We start from the raw sequence: 23,442 nt of genomic DNA, 5'->3' as shown, positions 1-23,442 counted from the left end.
CCAACTCCATTTGCAGAAAAGCAGCCCCAAATCATCACACTTCTACCTTCAAATTTTACAGTGGTAATATTATTAGATGGTTTAAATTCTGTGGCCTTTTTCCTTCATACACGGGTGCGCATGTTTCTTCCGAAAAGCTCAATTTTTCTTTCATCTGACCAAATAACTTTGTTCCAGAAGTCATCCGATTCACATTGATATTTATAAACAAATTTCAAACAATATTTCACGTGTCTAGGACTAAACAATGGAGCCTTTCTCGGTGATCTAGAATACAGGCCTGTACGATTCAATGATCTCTTGATTGTGTCCTTGCTTACTTCAACACCTACTTCCTGCACATTTTTCTGAATTTATGAACGAGACAAAAATGGTTCTTTCTCACGTGACAGGCAATGTAACAAACAGTAACATCATTTAGTTTACATTGCCGACAACTTCTTTGAAGATTTTCAGTATTACCACCTGATGTTTTCCACCTTTTCACAATATACTAACTGTACTCAGCACCAAATTTAGTTCTGAAGCTATTTTCCTGTACCCCTTTCCATTTTTATGCCTTGCTATGATTTTTTGCCACATATCATTAGCTAATTCCTTTGTTTTAACCATTTTAAAACAGTAATGAAAGCGGCAACCTGCACAGTGTCTGAGAGCTGACCTGAGTCGGAACCCTGGGGTGCCTTCTGATTGGTTGAAATATTGTAGCAAGATTAAATGACTGCCTAAGAATGAAATTTGACAGCGTGTTAAATGCTTTTGCATATGAGTAATTTGATTTTTTGTTAATACATATTTGTCAACTAAGTATAACTTTTTCCGTTTTATTTTTAAATAGAGAATATCTGTTCAAAGATAGAGTGTAAATTTCATTCCAATTAATTTGATATTTCTTGAGAAATGCAAAAAAAAAAAAAAATCATGTACCAAATACTTTTGTTACCCACTGTATATTGGACAAAATAGAATAATCAATAGAAAATTGACTCTATAATAATAAATACGAAATCTGCATAAAGTAAAATATTATATTCAAGCATATTTTATGATTAGACGATGCCGGACGGTGAGCTACTATATATATATATATATATATATATATATATATATATATATATATATATATATATATATATTTGGTAAAACTGATAATTAGTAAAAACCTGAACAGAGGGCTCAATACTATTGCAGAGCAAATATGTGTTTTATTTTTTTATTACCATTTTATCTGTTTGGTTACATATGTTTCGTATGTTGGACCATGTTTACGATCCAACAGCCTCGTCAGACCTTACAGAAATGGTTGTTAGTATTAGGAAGAAGTGTTTTAGAAGGAATACGAAAAAAAAAAAAAGCGGGGGAGTTAAGGTAGGTGATAATAAGTGAGAGGGAGACGGGTATTAGCAATATTTCAGTTTTTAAGGTTAGATACATTAGATTGTATTGTGTGTGGGGCGGTAGCAGATTCAGGTAGGCGTGGGTGGAGATATATGGATATAGGGAGGGGGAGGGGGAGGGGGAGAGAGGATGGTAAAGAAAAAAGAGAGGGGGTAAGGAGAGGAGGGGGCGAGGAGTTTAAATTTGTAGGCTTTAAATTTTGACTGCTTTTTGCTTGTTCAGCAAGGTATATTAAGTAGATGAGAGAGAGAGGGAGGGAGAGAAAGAAAGAGAGGAAGAGGGAGAGAGAGAGAGAGAGAGAGAGAGAGAGAGAGAGAGAGAGAGGGGGGGAAAGGGTTAGAGTAGATGTCATGCGTTTGACAAGTACAGGGTTCCATTTAAAATTTTCGTAGTCGCTATAGGTCAACTTGTTCATTTCAGTTTACAATGGGTTGTTTTTTTTAAAGAATGAACACATACGCCAACGCACGCGCAAATACGCATACATACATATACATACATATGTACATTTCTACACATCCATGTACAGGCACCTACGCACACACACCTATATATAAACAATGTATATGCAGACATACATGGATCTATATGCAGACATGCACACACATACACAGAACTCTTATAGACATATACATACTCACATATATACATAGACACATATACATATATATATACACACCCACCCACCTATATACACGTATATAAAACTGAAATATTGCTAATAGCCATCTCCCTCCCACTTATTATCTTCTACCTTAACCCTCACTTTTTTTTCGTATTTCTTTTTTTTTTCGTATTTCTTCTAAAACACTTCTTCCTAATACTAACAACCATTTCTGTAAGGTCTGACGAGGCTGTTGGATCGTAAACATGGTCCAACATCGGAAACATATGTAACCAAACAGATAGAACGGTAATAAAAAAATAAAACATATATATATATATATATATATATATATATATATATATATATATATATATATATATATATATAATAAAACACACACACACACACACACACACATATATATATATATGTATATATATATATATATATATATATATATATATATATATATATATTATCTTTATCTCTATCTCGTTAAAACTGCAAAAGTATTTATCTAAGCTAGCAGGGACTCTTGAATATATTTTAATTCTTGAAGATTTCATATATATTATCGATTTTTATATGTTATAAAGTTGCGATTTAAAAAAAAAAAAAAGAGAGATATCCATATGACTTAGGTGCCATCAGCTATAATCGAAACCAAAACCAAAACTTATAAAGAATTCTTGGTAAAATTATTTATTACAAGAAATGGAAGTCCATAACAATTAAACGACAGTCACTCGGATGTAATCAGGGTTTGTATTACTGTACACATAGATTCGAAAAAGTTGTCAAAAAACAAATATATAACAAATAAATGTTATCAAAGGCAAGATAAGTTACTTTTCTACCAAACTGGATACATTTTTTGTGTTTTTATTCAATATAACATGTTTATTCAGCTCGAAAACCATACAGTGTTTACCGATGTATTGGAACATTCAAGATGGCGTCTGATTCTCTCTTTAACACGGTAAGTTTGGGAAAAGGTGTTATAAATAAAAAACCGGTTAAAATACTGTTAAAAACTCGCTCAATATATGTTATCGTGACATAGGTTGACATATATTCGGCGGGTTTTTAATAGTATTTTGTCTAGTCTAACATCTTTTCCCAAACTTACGGTGTTAAAGAGGGTGTGAGACGCCATCTTGAATTTTCCAATACATCGGTAAACACTGTATGTTTTTCGAGCTGAATAAATATGTTACATTGAATAAAAGCACAAAAAAAATATATCCAGTTAGGTAGAAAAGTAACTTATCTTGCCTTTGATAACATTTATTTGTTATATATTTGTTTTTTGACAACTTTTTCGAATCTGTGTGTACAGTAATACAAACCCTGTAATCGTGCTACACGAAATAAATAACCCACACGCTATACTATTAATACATGGATTGTTTTAGTTTTACAACGTTTCTAATCCTATCCTGTTAATATATATATATATATAAATTATTTGGTTAAGTATGTAGATGTATTTTGTTTACATCATCTTTTCAAACCTGTTTCTTTTTTGTCACCATGAAATTGGCAGATGTCCTTAAAAAAATTACTCCCCCCCCAAAAAAAACAAACTTTACACATGGAATTTTTATTTTAATTTGGAATTTTTATTTTTATTTTTTGAATAGTTTTGAGAGTGCTGAGAAGAAGCGTTCCGCTGTTGAACATGCCTTTCAGATATTGACGAGCAGTTCACACAAGAGGCCGATGTTCGAGAGGAATGTTCGACTTGCGTACACGGCTCTTTCCCATTACAAAGGTAGGTGCAGATGTGCATAACTCGTTATACACCTTGGAGTTGGAATCCCTGTAATTCAGTCGATACTGGTCTTCTTTTTGAGAGAGGTTTCATTCACACAAGGTACATATCTATACATTATTTATAGAAATCAGAAAGACATTTACAAAGTTATTCATTCGAATACTTTTTATTAATTAGTTACCATTTATCAAGGTTAAAACTCATTTGAAGATAAGAGTTATCTAGATTTAGATTTATGATTGGATAGTCTGGGTTCCTGGCGTTACCCGGCTGTGTGGAGAGGTGTCTAAAGGGATTGTTGGAGTAAAAAAACAAAAAAAACAAAAACAAAAAAAATGAAATCAGCGAGTACCCGTGTGAACGCAAAAAAAAAAAGAAGGAAATAATAGGAGTAGTAGGCAGGTTCAAACACACACGGAGGACAAGGAGGTGGAAAAAGTAAACCATTTTATCAATGCGCCCACCACGATTGTGACGTCACGGGCGGTAGAAATAACATCTTTTATGCAATGCGAGGTTTGAATGACCTGCAAAAATGTCAACAAAAAAAGTGACCCCTCCTTGTAAAAAACGTCCCAGTTGACGGCGAAAGAATGAATGTTTTTGGCCAATTTTTGGATATTTGTCAACCGAGACATCGAGTTTTAAAATGATACCAATTTTGTCATGGTCTGACGGGTCTGTCAAAAGTTTTTGGCAGGCATGCAAACACATACACATTTTGTCTTTTATAGCGGGGGTACGCGGCGTTGCCCAGGTTTTTGTAGGCGTGTGTGTTGTTATGGTAAGTAGGTAGGATCGAACCCGGAACGTTGAGGCGAAAGTGGAAAAGAAAGCATGAAAAAACCTGACAACTTACCACTCGCCCACGAATGGAGAGTAACTAACCAGAGTTCAAATTTAAAAATGAAAAAGTTCAATTGACAAGTGCGCGATTTTAATGATCACACCATAGAAGTCTCACAGTGAAAATTTACTGTGGGGTAGTTATTTTGGTTTTGTTTGTTATTTTGGTTTTGTTTCCCAACTTTTTGTTTTGGCAAAATGTTGGGATCCCATAAAGCGGAGAGTGTCCATATGAATAGCAATTGTCTGATATAAGGAGTTTCCCCATATTGATCAAACGTCCATTGCTTTCTGGACGTTCCCTGCCTTTGTACCAGGAACCGCACCTTCGCTTCAGATCAGTTTTGCTTTTATATGAAAAAGCCGAACGAACATGTGAGAAGCCGAAATAGTAATAATTTTATAAAAGTCGGCGTAAATAAATCTAGACGCGACACGCAGTTGCAAATCGTACATATTATGATTTAAGGGTATATAACGAGTTCTAAGACAGTAATTCCCCTCGAGAAGCCCGACGAAGAAAGCCTTTCTTCGACATACAGAAATGCATGCTCTGCATTTGCCTTTTATAGATATAGACTAGAGAGGGTACCCGGCGTTGCCCGGGTGTTTGGAGGTGTGTGTGGAAACTCCAGGGGTGGGGGTGGGGTTAAAAAAAAAAAGTAAGTATGAGGATCAAACCCAAACCCTTGAGGCAAAGTTGTAAATTAAAGTGTGGAAAAAAAAACATGCAACGTTAACCATTGTCCCACCGCGACATGCTAACAGAAACACGTTTGAATTTATTTAATTACTTGGATTTGGCAGGTGCCCGTTTTAATGAGTTAATGAGGTCAAGTTTGACTGCTGGATTTTTATTTTCCCAAGATGTTATAGGAAAAAGACTAACCCACATGCGGCGAGCGACAAACGTTGAATATTTATCTTCCCGAAATCGAGCAAATTAAATAGACAGGCGAGCTTCGTTGTTAACTGTGAGATATTACGATTTATATGTGATATAAAAAGTTTTAAAAAGTTGTTAGGCGACCGACCGCTTCTCTGAAAAAAGCCTTTTGTAGACATACAAAAAAAGCGAACACACATACAAACATACATACATTTTCGCTTTTATATTTATAGAAGACAAACCTGGATGTTCGTCATTGCCCGGATGTTTGCATGCATATGTTAAGTAAAAAAAAGTGGTAGTAGGCAGGCAGGCTTGAACCTGTACCGTGAAGGAGGAAAGAATGTGGAAAAAATCCAAAAAAACGTGACATATTTGCTGTTGCACCCATCGCCAAACCGGAAGTGGCGGATGTTTAAATTAAGGTTAGTCAATCGAAAAGAGGAGCTGAATTTCGAAAATATCGACGAAAAAGTAGAAAAGTGCCCATTTGAGGGTGAAGGAATTAATGTTTTTAGCCAATTTTTCAATATTTGTCATCCAAAGGGTTGAGCTTCACAACAATACCAATCTCATGAAAATCTGTCGCCTCGGTTGAAAGTTTTAGGCAGACATACAAACGTACATACGTATATACATTTAAACAGACAGGTAAGATTTATATTATTGAAGATTAATAAAGGAGACCTGACGTTGCTGGGGATTGAATGAGGGTCAACAAATATCTAATCTCACATACTTTTATGCCACTGAAATCACTCATTTTTCAAACAAATCGATTGGTTGCCTGTTCTGGTCAGGGATCCATCGCGGTGTACTGGGAAGAACCTTCATATGCCTCTCCACGCTGAATTAGTTGACAATACATTGTAATTTACATTGCACTGTAGAGAACCTACTGTCAATTTTATAAAATTATTTTTATATAAATAATGGCTTGAATTAAAACTTAAAATGCAAAAGTGAAGTATCACGGTTCTGTTGTGCTCTAAACAGAAACATATACCTTGAATGCGCCCCTGTCTTATCAAACACCCTACTGTTGATTCCATAAAATTATGTTTACATAATGACTTGAATTAGTTTAAAATACAAAAGTCAAGTTTCATGGCTTAATTGTGCTCTAAACGGAAACCTATACTTCAAACGCACCCCTGTCTTATCAGAGAACCTACTGTTGATTTTATATGCTGAGCCCTTCTGCTTGTGTGGCGATAAAACTTCTTGAATGCAATTGTGATGTTAGGCTTTATAAGGTGTTAATTTTGGTCAAAATCGGATTCCCTTCTTTAATCAGATTTTTTCGATTATCAATTTTTGATACTTATTGCAGGTATTCTGATACAAAAGCTATCTAAGAACACTCCCAGACACAGCAAACACATTTTTTGTGAAATTTCATAAAAATCGATCCAGCCATTTCGGAATCCATAGGAAACGAACACACATACACATATACACATAAAGTGCATTTTATATATATAGATAGAGACAAACAATTTTCCAACAGTTGCATTCCTTTCTCTTGTTTTCTTCTTTTTTTTGTCACTATGTATCAAAGCCAAAAACCACTTTAGAATAAAATTTAATGTGTAAGATGTATTGCCAGTTTAATGATGAAGAATATTATGAGAGGATTGAAACTGATGGAAAGTTTTTGGAAAGAAACTGTTCATGGAAATTCAGTCAGAGGCTTAACACATTGAAAAAAGGGAAGAAAAGGCTCTCAATTCTGCCTGTCTGTAGCAATGTTATGTGATAGCTGGCTTATACATCCTTTTATTTGCGTGTATCTTATCTGTGTCTGTGATTAATTCACAAGAAAATTTGTTTTCTGTTCAATAGAGGCTTTATTCGGCTTAGGAGCAAATTAATACAATGGTTACAGAAATCAGAGAGAGAAACATATATGAAGTTATTCACTTAACTAAGAAGAGATACAGCAAGAGTGAGAGAAAGAATAAGCTTTTGTTTCGATTCTAGCTAAAGGCAACCAAGTTATTTTTTTAACGTTTGAAAATCAGTACTTTAGGTACAATATAATATTCAATTGAGAATTAGCTCTGTAATAATAAATATGAAATCTGTATGAATCAAAATATGTTTTAGCTTATTTTACAACCCTCCCTTCCTCATGTAATAAATAAATAAATCTATCTATCTATATATATATATATATATATAAAAGTGAACGTGTGTGTGTGTGTGTGTCTGTGTGTGTGTGTGTGTCTGTGTACATTTCCCTACGCAATAACTCTGTCAATTTTTAGTCTGCAGACTCGAAATTTGATATACAGGGTACTGAGAGTTGGGAAAACCGATGTGATCGGTTTTTGGCCAGAAATTTGGCGATTAAAACTCCTCCAACAATTTTGGGTCTACGCACTTGAAATTTTAGATATAGGTTCCTTGGACATGGATCTAACTTAATAACTTGATTTGAGCCCAAAACAATAAATTTTAAGGGGTCATAATAGGGGTCAAAGTTAAAAAAAAATTGACCTGCGATCTCTTCCAAATTACTTAGACAATTTCTGGTCTAAATATTTGAAATTTTACATAAACTGTATTCAGAGATAGGGCAAACTTTTTCATCAGTTTGGGTCGCAAATTTTTAGTTACCAATATATAAATGTATGTATGTATGTCTATTTGCATGTCTGTCTTAAACTTTCAATAGAGGCGACGGATTTTACCAAGATCAGTATCGTTTTAAAGTCCGACCTTTCATACGACAAATATGGAAAAATTGGCTAAAAACATTAATATCTTCCCCTTCAACTAGGCACTTTTCTACAGGGGGGGGGGGGGCTTTTTTCGCCAATATTTTTTACAGTTATATCCTCTCCTTTAGATTGTGTAGCCTTAATTTAAAAAAATGTCACTTCCGGTTTGGCGGTAGTCGTAACAGCATAAACATTAGGTTTTACCCCGTTCTTTTCCTCCTTTGCGGTATGGGTTCCAGCCGGCCTTCCTACTACCACTTTTTTTTTTTGCTCAACATACACATCCAAACACCCGGGCAACGCCGGGCTGGAATGCTAGTAATAAATAAATAAATAAATAAATAAATAAATAAATAAAAACTAATAAGTCATAAAATATATGATTTTGGGAATAAGGGAAATAACTGTGGATTTTTATAAGATGATTTATCTCCCTTGGAGTGAAGATTTTATTGTGACGTTTTTATGGAAAATATCGATATTCTAAAATGGATCAAATTAAAAAAAAATATTTTTGAAATCTTTAATTCACATCAAACAGGGCAAAGTGCAACTGAGTTGTATGGGGATGCTGTAATTAGGGTCCAAATTTATGTGAGGCATCTTAAGTGGGGAGTTGAACAGCAAGATGTTTGCTCATATTATATTTAAATTTCTGCATGTTGGGAAACTAGGAAAGAGGGAGGGAATTCTAAAAGATAACAGCCCGAGAAAAATAGCTATTAGAATAGAATGTTTTCCAGTATGTAAAGACCTTTACAATGAAGGCGTGGGATTTTGCTGTTAGTGGATTTGTCAGTATATTTACATGGAGTGGGCACAAGTGCAGTAAGTTCATTAGAAAACATTTCCCAAACTTTTACAAACAATAAGAGAGAGAGAAATAGATAGATAGATAGATAGAGAGAGAAATAGATAGATAGATAGATAGATAGATAGATAGAGAGAGAGAGAGAGAGAGAGAGAGAGAGAGAGAGAGAGAGAGCGGAAACAACATCTCACACTTAAAAAAATAAAACAAGGCAATAATATTTAGTTGAATAGCGATTGTTGTTGCTATATTTTCTGACGTACGTTCGATCCCAAGTTTAGACAGAATGATAGCAGTTACATAATTCCGATATATTTTTATTTGCATTAGCATATTCTCGCCCATAGAGTGATTTATACGTTGTTCAATAAGAACACCTATTACATGGAAAAAGCAACTTCCGCTCCCATTCAAACAAAAAGCATAGCTGTGGCAATTAAATCCAGGAGTGATTTGAATGAATGCTAAAAAGAAAATAGCTTTAATTGCCCATCCCATTTCCTGCTTCGTTTGGATTTGCTTTTTTCCTCACTTCCTCATACAAGTAAGTTTCACAGGAACGGCTGAACTCAAAATATTTTCTAACCAATGAAAATTGTTCGAAAAGCCAAAAATGTGACACATCTATGTGAAAGTAATAAATCAGTGCGAACTTAGAAATTCTCTAAAAGACCTGATCAACAAAATCAGTTCACCAGCCGCATGTGCACAGAAGAACCCAAGAACGTCCTCTCATCACCGTTCTTCCCTTCTGGCCGAGGAGTCAAAAAGGACTCAGTGACTCACATACAAGCCTTCCTCATTTCGTGCACACAATCCTAGACACTAGCAAGAGTCAGGCGAGCAGAAAAGAATTACTACCCACTCACACGCACTAAGAATAACAGGGCAAACCAACACACATACACAATGCCACGCTGCCAAATGCTTAAATACCTATATTACATACATATATAATTCACACTATGAACATTTTGATTTGTAACTATCCACTGACCTTTCTTTACCTAAACACATGTTCGTATAAATAAACATTTTCGTGATTGAAAGTAACTTTTATATTCTTATATCTTGTATGAAAATGTTTTGTTTATAAAATTTCGTGTTTTTCCATTTTTCATTCATGAAACTTTTTTTTTGTGTTTTAAGTGAACACTTGCTACCTGGTGACCCTTTCTATTCTCTTAATGTTTCATTTTATTTCAATTTTTTTCTATGCATGCTTTTGTTCATATCCTTCATCTTCTTCCCTCGCTAAAACATAACATTTATACCCCAATGTCTCCGTTCAGTCCTGAAAAGCAATAGATACCCCCAATAAGGATAGCTGCATGTGCAATTGTTAGGCAAGGATTACACAATCCACAACCACATCTCTCCTGAATCGGCAATGTTTGAGTGCAATGGCAAGAAGAAGTCTAGAACGACTGGAAACAATGGCGAGATAATCACCTAGTATTCCCAAATGGTCATCCATTTTTAGAACCAGCCAGGCTTAACGTTACTTAACTTCAGTTATCTGACCGGAATCGGTGTGTCAATTTGATTATGCTGGATATACTTCATATTAAATGTTGGTGTGGTGCTTGGTCATATCCAAAGACACTATCGTCGTTCAAAATGGTCCTACCAAAGTCAGAGAACATGCCACATAGCAACAATCTCAACAAAAGTAAGGTTGTTATTCCGCCCCCCACCCCTCAGCACACAAAAGAAGAGTTTCTTAATAAATAAAATGAAATAATTATACGAACAAACAATTATGATACATAAAATCAGTGATTGATTTTATGTCAGTTTATTGGCCAATATTCACTGCAAAGTGCTGCTTTTGGCCATCAAGTAAGAAACAACCTTATTACATTTTTCTATACTATATTCATAACTAGCAGGGAGACTGAACGCTGCCCGGAATTAAATGATGATCAACGAATGTTTCACATCCCATATTTTTATTGTCATCGAAATCGGTGAAATCGCCCATTTTTTAATCAAATCGATTGATTTGCCTGCTTTAGTCGGAGACCTATCATGATGTGCTGGGAGGGAACTTCACATGTCTCCCCACAATGACTTAGCTACAATACATTATAGTCTACATTGCACTGTAGAGAACCTGCTGTTGATTTCAGAAATCTGTGTTTTTTTTTATATAATGGCTTGAATTAAAGTTTAAAATGTAAAAGTCAAGTAGCATGCTTCAATTGTGCTCTAAACAGAAACCTTAATTTCGAATGCGCCTCTGACATATCAAAGAATCTACTGTTAATTTTATATGCATGACCTTACTGCTTGTGCTGTTATAATGGTTTGAATTTAAGTTTACAATATAAAAAAAAATCAAGTATCAAGCTTCAATTGTGCTTTAAACAGAAACATCCGTTTCGAATGTGCCTCTGTCGTATCAAATAACTTACTGTTGATTTTATATGTCGGTACTTTCGGCTTGTGTGGTCATAAAACTTCTCAAATGCACTTGTAAGGTGTCAAAATCGTCTGTTCCTTCTTTCATCGGATTATTTTGATTATCGAAAGCACATAAAGTACCTTCGTGTGAAATTTAATAAAAATCGCTCCAATCGTTTTATATAATAGTAGATCATTCACTTGTTTGGTTTAGCGAAAATTAAACTCGACATTATTAAAATAATGTATTCAACAATTTTCATACCAAGGGACATAACTCGACTTTTGAATAATCAGATTCATCTCCCTTGGCGAGTCTTGAGATAAAACCACTTCAGAAACTACAATTCTTAGGAGCATCAGCATCAGTTCGAAAATTAATGAGAACACCCATGTAAATATGCTGGTGGCCCCGAACCCTATTATTATTATTATTATTATTATTATTATTATTATTATTATTATTATTATTATTATAAATCCATGTTAAGAATGGCTTTCTAAAATCTTGCAAAAGTTTAAATTATTTGATTTGATTCTTTGTTTTTTTTTTTAATAAAACTATCTGATCAATTTATGTGAGCTTTGGTTTACGATATTTTCTAGGTACGTGCAAAATGAATGCCGATGCTCCAATTTTGACCCCTCCCTTTACTTAAACATTCACCAAAAACCAGAAGATTAACCAATTTTAATAAAATTTTCAGTATTTATCTAATAATGATCGCGGAATATAATGAACTCATTATTTTCATTCAAATCTTGGTGGAAATGTATTATTTTGTTTAAACAAAAACTACCTTTACTAAAGTTATGGGTTTCTGTAGTAAAAAAAAAAAAAAAATGAATTAATTTATTTTTGCTTTTTATATGAAAATAATGCATTATAAATTATAACAATTAAAAAAAAATTTTTTTTTTTTACAGGAACATTACGAGAAAAGCCCCTAGAGTCCATATTAATGAATTCGATATAACTCGACCCCCCCCCCAAAAAAACCCTAATTTCTCGAACTACCGGTATTACCATTGAATTAAGAATTGTTTATTTAATATTTTCACACAAAAAATTATAATAGCAAAAATATTTCTACTTTTTTTTTTTTTTTTTTTTTTTTTAAATTACAGATTTCACATAATTTTTATATGAAAGATTTTAATAATTTCCTTGCTCACATGAATGTGAAACTTTCGGCATAACATAATTTTTATATAATCTTGAACAATTATTAAAAAAAATTAATTTAAAAACAGGAACATAAAAAAGAATTCAATTAAAAAATGATACAAATGATACAAACGTTCAAGATAGGAATGTACGGATGCACGTCTAGGGGTGGGAAGAAAGAAAACTGGCACCCTACCTTTTTTAATATCATGACTTCATTTTAAAACAGCGTTTCGATTGCCTGTAATTTTGGGCTTCCATATAATCGTGTTTACAAAACTTTATTTGTTGCGATTTTCCGAACAGCAGTATTACTCGCTTTTTGTGGGTTAATTAAACTATTTTTGTACAAACAAGGTGTTTTTTTAAATTTAATTCAATATCTTAGGACTTTACTTTACTAATTATCTCTGAAATAGACCCAAAAAACTAATATTTATTTTTAAAATTAATTTATTTAACTTCAAAATTTAGCTGAGTTGGTTAGCTCGCTGTGAAAAAATTTTTCATAACTTTTTTTTCTCGTGTACAAATATTTTTTATCCTTTTGGAAATTAACTTTAGGTTTAATTTTTCAAATACAATCAAAAAGTAGTCAGAAACCTACAAAAAAAAAAAAAAAAAATTATGATAAACCGGCTTTCAAAACTAAGTCCCCCTACTTTATTCGTCCATTTTTGCCCGTACCTAATATTTTTTTTTTTTTTTTTTTTTACATGGGTGTCACCACTTATCAAGGCCCAGAGGCCACTTTCTTTCCTTTACGGAAAAAGTTAACACGTTATCATTTTATGGAGTTTAAACAGAAAAAAAATTATGAAAGTGTACGTTAATAATCATGAATTCATGTCGTTATGATCAATTGATATTAACATATTTATAAATTTACAAATTTACTAATCCTAAAAATCTAAAAAAGACAAAAAAAAAAAAAAAAAAAATCAAAGACAGGGGAGATAACTATTTGTTTCAGCCACGGTTATGTCCCCTGAAAGTTTATTAACTTATATATCTTTTACTTTCTCTGGCTCTAGAAACTAAACTATAAATCCTAGAAAGGATGCTTGCATATTAGTGGCCTGGCAAGGCCACAGGGGAGACAACCGAAGCAGCAATACTGAAGCAGGCCTGCAAGACACTATATATACAAATATAGGAAAATTTGGGTATATTTTACTGGTTTGAAAATTACCAATTGTCATAAAATTTTAAACATAGAATAGCATCTTAAAAAAAAACCCTGCAAATTTTCATATAGTTTCATTCCATAGAACCAAAGATAAGAGCATTTCAATATTCAGTTTATCTACCAGTATATATATATATATATATATATATATATATATATATATATATATATATATATATATATATCACCTTTTTTGGTAATTATATAAGTTCCAAATCTCAGCGACTATTGATCAGAATTTAACAAATGAAGGCTCGTTGGAAAGATAATGATCTGAATTGTGTAGTGAGCTATGTGACATTTACTTATAAGGTCGCACATTAATAGGATCATTTATTATCCAGAGCCTATTTTTTGGCACTTTTTTTACAACAATAAAATGTTTGTTTTCCTAGTTTTGAATAAGAATTACAAAATATCTGATATTTTCCCAAAATCTCTGGCCTTGATGGAGAAGGAGACTAAACTTGCTGCTATAGTTTCAAATGATCTGAAATAACAGCAAGAGGAGACTTGATTCCAAATATTTCTCATATGTCATATCTCGCCTCTTTGGTTTTCATACATAAAGTAAATTTCACAGTTTATAAGGATTGTTTGATACTGGAGATATTCATAATCGTACCCTATTTCCAAAAGAAGGGAGATATAACAAGCACCCCGTTTGCTGTTATTTCATATTATTTGAAACCATAGTAGCAAATTTTAGTCTCCCCTCCATCAAGGCCAGAGGTTTTGGATATATATATATATATATATATATATATATATATATATATATATATATATATATATATATATATATATATATATATATATATAAAACACGGAAATTACAGAATTGTCGATGCAATAATTTATTTCAACCTTATGGTATTTTCAAGCATCTAAACTAGACAATTACATTTTTGATACTGAAATAAATAAAGAAAAAAGAATCGGGCCCCGACCGTCAAAAACCAAAGGCGGTGGTAGTAGCAATCCACTTAATACATTTTATAGAGAGGGTGGGAATTAAGTTAGGGGAGGGATTTAAAAAAAAAAACAACAAGAACATTATCACACTTAACGACTGTCCGGTAACCCGACGTAACAACACACACACACACACACACACACACACACACACACACACACACACACACACACACACACACACACACACACACACACACACACCTAAATATGCACGTTCTTACCCGTAAATGACTTGACACGCGTTTACTCACCTAGGAAGAAGAGGGAGAAATATACGGATATAGAGAGAAGGAAATAAATAGAAGGAGATAAACTGACAATTGGCTGCGCGTAAGGGAAAGAGAAGAAGAAAGAAAAAAGAAGGAAGAGAGTGACCATCCGCTGCCTGTCATATGGTTTAATTTAGTCTAGACTCTCAGAGAAGGAGAAGGGAAGGGATAGAAAATGAAGATTATACGCGCGTCATGGAGTTAATTGAGTTATGGAAAATAAGTCTATTAAAAGATATATAAAAAAGTTATATACAAAGTTTTAAAACTATCTGTATGTTTTCATGTTAAAATTAGTTTGAAATAAATATTATCTTATAATACGTTACAATTTTCTATATTGTATTTGTAATATATTACTATGAATCCAAAAAATTGATTCTTATGTAGTTAATATTTTATGTATTTTTATGCAATTATCCCTCTTCTTCCTAGGTGAATAAACGCGTGTCAAATCATTTACGGGTAAGAACGTGCATATTTAGATGTGTGTGTGTGTGTATGTGTGTGTGTGCGTGTGTGTGTGGGTGTGTGTGTGTGTGTGTCTGTTGTTACGTCGGGTTACCGGACAGTCGTTAAGTGTGATAATGTTCTTGTTGTTTTTTTAAAAAATCCCTCCCCTACTAACTTAATTCCCACCCTCTCTATAAAATGTATTAAGTGGATTGCTACTACCACACCCTCTGGTTTTTGACGGTCGGGGCCCGATTCTTTTTTCTTTCTTTATTTCAGTATCAAAAATGTAATTGTCTAGCTTAGATGCTTGAAAATACCATAAGGTTGAAATAAATTATTGCATCGACAATTATGTAATTTCCGTGTTATATTTTTTATGTTATTGCTCTGTTTACCACATTGAGCTCTCATACCAGGATTTCCTCCTGGAATTATTCCATTATAACACTATATATATATATATATATATATATATATATATATATATATATATATATATATATATATAAAATGAAAAATTACAATTGAATTTACCAAAATGATCCAAGGTTGTAAAATTAAAGTAAATTATAAATATTAAAGAATTAATATTTATAAAATTATCTCTTATATTTATAGTTATGTCTCGGAAGTAGAGTGAAAAGCACATCTTATTTTTCTTTTATTAATATTATTTTTTCCTTGTACACACTTTTGTGAATTATTCCATGGATTTCTGCCTTTGGATTATTATGGACCATCTTCTTCCAATTACGGGATTTCCTTGGATTTTACTTGTACAAATGGAAATTCTTTTAACTTTCTTGAAGTTTTACATTTGGATTTTACCGTCACTGGATTTTTTATCTTCCACCAGACTATCCATTCATGTGTAATCACCTTTTTCTTTACCATATTCCCTCTGCTTAACTTATTTTGTTTTCAAGTAAGATCTTTGACTTACTTGTTGTTCCATCAAATACTTCTGCATGCAAAATCCGATCCCGCATTTTGCTAATTCCTACCCTCTGATGAGAATGAGAGTATTTCTTTGAAACTCCGCGGATTAAGGACTATCCACTTATCTAGTGTTTCCTTTTCAGATTAAATATGTTTTTAAATCATTTCAAAGTGTTTTTTAACATATTTTATCAACTGTTTGCTCACACACACACACACACACACACACACACACACACACACACACACACACACACACACACACATATATGTTAAAGATATTTGTTTGCGTGTGTGTATTATTCTTTATTATTTATTTATTTAATCGTTTCTTTACTAATCGTTCTCTTTTACGTTTTCTTTTTACGAGTACTTGTTACGTTTACTGCTAAGAGCGTGTGTGTTTATCACCGTTCTTACATATACGGGCGTGGGTGTGTATGTTCTTACATTTCTTACGTGCAGTTCACTGTTATATATGTGTGTGTGTGTGTGTGTGTGTGTTCTTATCCTTACACCGTTTCTTGCCTTGAGAGTTTTCGAGACGTGTGTGTGTAGTGTATAATGCGTACATACCTGGTTGCCTTAGCTAGCGGATGATATCTCCTTCGGCGCTGGTTTCCATCTCGTTGGGGAGTGGTCACTACAGACAGATTCATTAAGGACAAACAGATGGACTAAAGCTTCAATCTTTTATTCATGGCGAGCCTATATCTCGGACCCTGGTTGTCGAAGACCCGAAATCTCCCGTCTGCATTCTCTGCTGCAAAAACCACTCTCAGCCCATGTGGTCGTCAACCGGAAGCCTACGACCACAATTACTGTGTCATTCCTAATTTCCGGTGCATTCTATGTAGGTCGTCAAAACCCTGCTAAATCGCTGATGGGAAACCCAAAATATGCTTATATAACTTGTATTTCTAAAACTACCTATATAGCAATTAAGCTGGGATTCCCAATACTATATATATATATATATATATATATATATATATATATATATATATATATATATATTATATTATATCTATATTATATTATATATATATTATATATATATATATTATATTATATATACAAATTTAAGACTAAGACAAATTTAAGACTAAAAATATATTATAGATGAATTTATTATTCGACAGGGTACTCAAATAAGATATAATAGAATTTATTGAATCTGTGGAGTTTCAAAAAAAAAATGCATCCTTCTCATCATATGAAAGATATTAGTAAATGAATATTGGAGTGAAGGTTTGAATTTGCTCGTACTGGCATTGATTGAAACAGCATTACATAAATGCAAAAAAAAAAAAAAAACGTTTATAAAAAAAATAATTTCTTACACTATAGAGTATCTTATTGTAGCGTGATGTATTCAACTGCGTCCAGTGTGTTTGCTATGGTTTTATTTTAGTCTATTGTGTCACGTGTTCTTGATAAAGTTTGTCTTTAGGCAAAATACTGAATCGATGCCTGTTATCCTGTTTTTGTTCAAATTAATCAATTTACTTATTTCCATTTATTTTTCATATGCACACATAATAGAATAGTTTATAAATATTTAATAAAACTTTTTAAATAATTTTTTTTATAAATATTTAATTAAACACACACACACACACATACATACATACATACATACATACATACATACATACATATATATATATATATATATATATATATATATATATATATAGAGAGAGAGAGAGAGAGAGAGAGAGAAAGATAAAGAGAGAAAGATGAACAAACCGAGTTATGTGTTCATCAACGTTTCGTCTTTATTTCGAGACTTACTCTTGATGAATGAGATTAAGAAAACAAAAACACCGGTACAAATATTTGAAAATGTTTTATATGCAAAGTGTGACGCTGTTCTATTTCAGAAACGGAAAAAGACGTTGGAAATTCAAAAAAGGAGGGGAGCTTGCATTGTTAAAGAGAGGGAGATTTTTAATAACGACATATAGTCGTTAATATATATATATATATATATATATATATATATATATATATATATATATATATATATATATATATAGTCTATGGGTGTTAGATATTGACCAGGCAATGCTGAAGGGGTGCTAGTCGACGATTATCATGATTATTCAAGGCAAAAAGTTTTGTCAGCTAAAATATGTTTTAAAATGATCAAAATATTTAGATATTTATTTACATTTAATAGTAACTAGAAATGTGAACTTAAAAATGTTAAAACATAGTTGACAACTTAGAAATAATGACATTAGGTGATTATCTTAGTAACGTATACTAATGACGTTTTTAGAGGGGGAGGTTGTCTTTCTTTTTGAGATATGTGGAAATTAGTTAGAGTCAGTCGGAGTCAGGAAAGGGACAAAGATGATCGCGATGGCTTTGAGTAGAGGGAGTCAGAAATGGTGATAGTCAGAATCAGTGTTGCAATTTTCCAAAAGAAGAAGAAAAAAAAAAACACTCTGGAGTAAAAGCTGGCGAAAATAAAACCTGAGGCTCTGTTATTTCTTGGGGAGAATTTTCCATTGCAGCTTCCCGTCAAACAAGACTAAAGATGGGCTAGATACGTTCCTGATTGAGCAGATGTTGAAACCTCAAATAAGTGTTATTCGTCGTTTGGTTTGTAAAGGTGTTTATGTATGTTCTTCGTAGGGAAATGTACACAGACACACAGATACACACACAAACACTTTCACTTTTACATACATATATATATATATATATATATATATATATATATATATATATATATATATATATATATATATATAAAAGTGAACGTGTCTGTCTGTCTGTGTGTCTGTGTGTCTGTGTGTCTGTGTACATTTCCCTACGCAATAACTCTGTCAATTTTTAGTCTATAGACTCGAAAATTGAAATACCGGGTACTGAGATTTGGGAAAATCGATGTGACGGGTGTCAGCCAGAAATTTGGCTGTTAAGGGGTCAAATTTCAACGATTTGACCTTTAAGAACTCTACCAAACTCCTCCGACAATTTTGGGTCTAGACACTTGAATTTTTAGATATAGGTTCCTTGAACCTGGATCTAACTTAATAAAGTGATTTGAGCCTGAAACTATAAATTTTAAGGGGTCATAATAGGGGTCAAAGTTTTAAAAAATTAACCATTTTTTTTGTTTTTTTGCTTTTTTTGCACAGCATACACCTCCAAACACCCGAGCAACGCCGGGCACCCCTGCTAGTATATATATATATATATATATATATATATATATATATATATATATATATATATATAAAAGTGAATGTGTCTGTGTCTGTCTGTGTACATTTCCCTACGCAATAACTTTGTCAATTTTAAGTCTATAGACTCAAAATTTGATATACAGAGTACTGGGATTTGGGAAAATCATTGTGATCCGTTTTCGGGCAGAAATTTGGCTGTTAAAGGGTCAAAGTTCAACGAATTTTGGGTCTAAACACCTGAAATTTAAGATATAAGTTCCTTGGACATGGATATAACTTAATAACTTAATTTGAGCCCAAAACACTAAAATTTAAGGGGTCATAATAGAAGTCAAAGTTAAAAAAATTTGACCTCTGCGGTCTCTTCCTAATTACTCGGACAATTTCTGGTCTAAACATTTGAAATTTTACATAAAAGGTATTCAGAGATAGGGCAAGCTTTTTCATCAGTTTAGATAGAAAATTTTTAGTTACCAATACATAAATGTATGTATGTATGTTTGTATGTCTGCGTAAAACTTTCGCCAGAGGCGACGGATTTTACCAAGATCTGTATCGTTTTGAAGTTCGACCTTTCATACGAAAAATATCGAAAAATTGGCTAAAAACATTAATATCTTCACCTTCAAGTAGGCACATTTCTACAGGAGGGGTCGCTTTTTTCGCTGATATTTTTGAAAGATATCCTCTCCTTTTGATTGTCTACCCTTAATGTAAACATAAGTCACTTCAGGATTGGCAGTGGTCGTAACCGCAAAGACGTCAGGTCTTATACCCGTTCTTTTCCTCCTTCGTGGTGTGGGTTCGAGACTGCCTTCCTACTACCACTTTTTTTTTCTTGCTCAACATACACATCCAAACACCCGGGCAACGCCGGGCTGAAATGCTAGTATAATATATAATTCATTGCACATGGGAATTTTTATTTTACATGAGAGTCACCACTTATCAAGGCCTGATGACCACTCGAGGATAAGGGTTAATATGTGTACTGTGGTCATTGAGACAACAGTGTAGTAATCATTAGTAGTGGGAATATTCGCTAATTAATGGAATTCCAATCGGTTGATCCATGCGACACTTGTGATCGAATTGTATTTTTTTTATTATAAAGCAAAAGGATTTTATTATAAAGCAAAAGGATTTTTTTTTATTATAAAGCAAAAGGATTTTTTTATTATAAAGCAAAAGGATTTTTTTTATTATAAAGCAAAAGGATTTTTTTTTATTATAAAGCAAAAGGATTTTTTTCATTATAAAGCAAAAGGATTTTTTTTATTATAAAGCAAAAGTAATTGTAATTTCTACGGATTTTCTTTTATGGTAGATTTTTACATGGAACACTTTTACTTAGGGATGCTGGCAACCTTCCCTTTAGTACCAGAGAAATAATTCTAATTAGAAAGATACCAGGGAAATGAATGGCAACAATAATCATCTGATTCATTCAAAGTGAATGAATTATGCTCAACAACAACAAAAACACCAGCAACTGGTTAACAGACGTCCGACGTGGATGAAATTCCCAGTTCAAAAAGACTGAATTCATCAGCAAACAGAATTCATCTAACTCATCGCATCATCTTTTACAGAGGCCAGTAGGCAATTCGAGCCCTCCTCCCTCAAATAATTCATGTGTAATGGAATAACTTACACCCTATTTGTCCTAAATGACTTGTTTCAGACATTCGTCATATCTGTTGCCAATTGAGATTCAATATCTGAATCCGAAACTCTGCTAATATGTCTTCATCTGAAGTCAAATACAGCGTAATCATGTTAACTATTTTTATTAGATCATCAAAGTTAAGCAACGTTTAGCTTGGTCAGTACCAGATGGATGACCATTTTGGCGATATATGTGGAAGTACGTCGACACCTCCCTGCAAGAACGGCAAACACCTAATATAGTCATCTCCCCTGACCAGGAAATACATGTGACTGGGGACCGCTTGTGAACTTGATATTTCCATGAAACTTCATTTAACCCGCCTAGGATGAATTCCGCGTCTTCTTCTTCTTCTTCTTCTTCTTCTTCTTCTTCTTCTTCTTCTTCTTCTTCTTCTTCTTCAATCCAAACTATACTATTGAATTATATTGAAATACTCAATTTACGTTACTATTTTTTTCAGACTAATGTGCCATGTTTCAATGCTCCATTCAAAAGAGGCTAGTGAAGTATTTGTTCTGTTATCGTGAGATTCTCGACATAGGTGTTACCTCCTCCAGTGTAGCATATGTTCATCGTCATATATTTTATCGTATATCCTCCGTTGGTTGCTAGTGCTTACTTACATTTGAAACAGCATTAAAGCTGTGTCTGTGCATATCTACAAAAGAGGTTTTGAGCGTCTGTCCGTGTGTCACACCTGCTTTGAAATAATCATTACTATCGTTAAACGTTTAGATTGAATGGATGCATCATCATCATCATCATCATCATCATCATCATCATCATCATCATCATCAGTTCAACGTTCATTTTACATGCTAGCCTCTCCTTGGCCTTCCCTTGACAACTAACCTCGCTACCTCAACTGTTCTACATCTACAAACCCAAGCATGTTCACCCATTCTTTTATCATCTAATCATCTAGGCACTCTCATCCATTTCACCACCACCACCACCACCACCACCACCACCACCACCACCACCACCACCACCACCCTATCATCATCATCATCATCATCATCATCATCATCATCATCATCATCACCACCACCACCACCACCACCACCACCACCACCACCACCACCACCACCACCACCATGTCTGTTTTGTTAGCATGTGTTGGGTGGCTCTTTGGAATTGAGTCTTAAACTAACCTATGTCTGGCCAGGTCTTCATCTGTCCCTCTTTCATTTCCAGCCTCATAATTTTGCTCGTCTTACTAATTCCATGATTATACTCTTGGTTGCAATAAGCATTTCCTTCATTCCACTAATCTGTTCCTTGTTTGCTCCGTTCAATAACAACCTTGTCTATATAATATACCTTTATCAAATATATAACAGAACCTCCCCACTCCCCGGTCAACGCCAAATACTTTTGCTAATCATAAAGTTTTATTCAAGTAATCCGTGAACTATTTGCATCTAATTGTGTTTAACAATGTGCATGTTCTTTTTTTTGTGTGTTTCAGTGTCGAAGCATTTACACGGTGTAACTGGAGTTGTATACCGCGAGTTGATGCTACAATTATGCAAGTAAGAATACGTTTAAAATAACGTTTTTCTTTTTTTTCAATTAGATAATCTGAAGTAAAATATCATTGCGAATAGATGGCTAAAAAATGCTAATATCGACAATCATTTATTGTTAGTTTATAAAAGAAGTCAAATTTAACCATTGAAAGAATCGGAAAAACGGTTGGTTGGTTGGTTGGTTGTTTTTGTTTTACGGCATATCAACCCTTTTCGGGTTATTTAATGCCGAATCCAAAGATTTTGAAGAAAAAATTTTTAATAGAATATATTTGTTGTTTTCAAGTCGGTTTCTATTTAACCCATAGTTGGAACCCTAACAGGTACTACCACTCCAGGTCAGAGTGGACCTGGGAGCAATGGTAATTAAAGGGTGGCTCCACACTCCCCAAAGCCCGCAAGCTAGGGCCTCACCACTGGATATAGTTTAAGGTCATATCCAGGACCCCCATTGAGGGACTTTTACCCTCTGCAGGGGGGGGGGCAGTCGGTGTATTCTAATGCCCCACCGACAGGGCCGCGGAAAAACGGTGTTCTGCGACAACTAGAAACTTGTCCCGGACGTTTTTGTGTGTT

The 23,442-nt window shown here is 33.5% G+C and overlaps 1 protein-coding gene across 4 annotated transcripts in view; it reads left to right on the top strand.

Moving 5' to 3' along the window:
* Window positions 1–23,442, top strand: part of LOC145247925 (tubulin polyglutamylase complex subunit 1-like) — a 93,904-nt gene that overhangs the window by 4,458 nt on the left and 66,004 nt on the right. For all 4 annotated transcript variants that reach the window (XM_080109563.1, XM_080109561.1, XM_080109564.1 and 1 more), the window contains exons 3-4: window positions 3,649–3,779; window positions 22,806–22,869. In XM_080109563.1, the coding sequence (XP_079965689.1) occupies window positions 3,649–3,779; window positions 22,806–22,869 (195 nt within the window). The remainder of the gene's footprint in view (window positions 1–3,648; window positions 3,780–22,805; window positions 22,870–23,442) is intronic.

The sequence above is a fragment of the Euprymna scolopes genome, chromosome 26 (assembly GCF_053919585.1).
Source record: "Euprymna scolopes isolate OS-2025 chromosome 26, ASM5391958v1, whole genome shotgun sequence".
Taxonomy (NCBI): domain Eukaryota; kingdom Metazoa; phylum Mollusca; class Cephalopoda; order Sepiida; family Sepiolidae; genus Euprymna; species Euprymna scolopes.
This window is presented reverse-complemented; position numbering and strand designations above follow the sequence as displayed.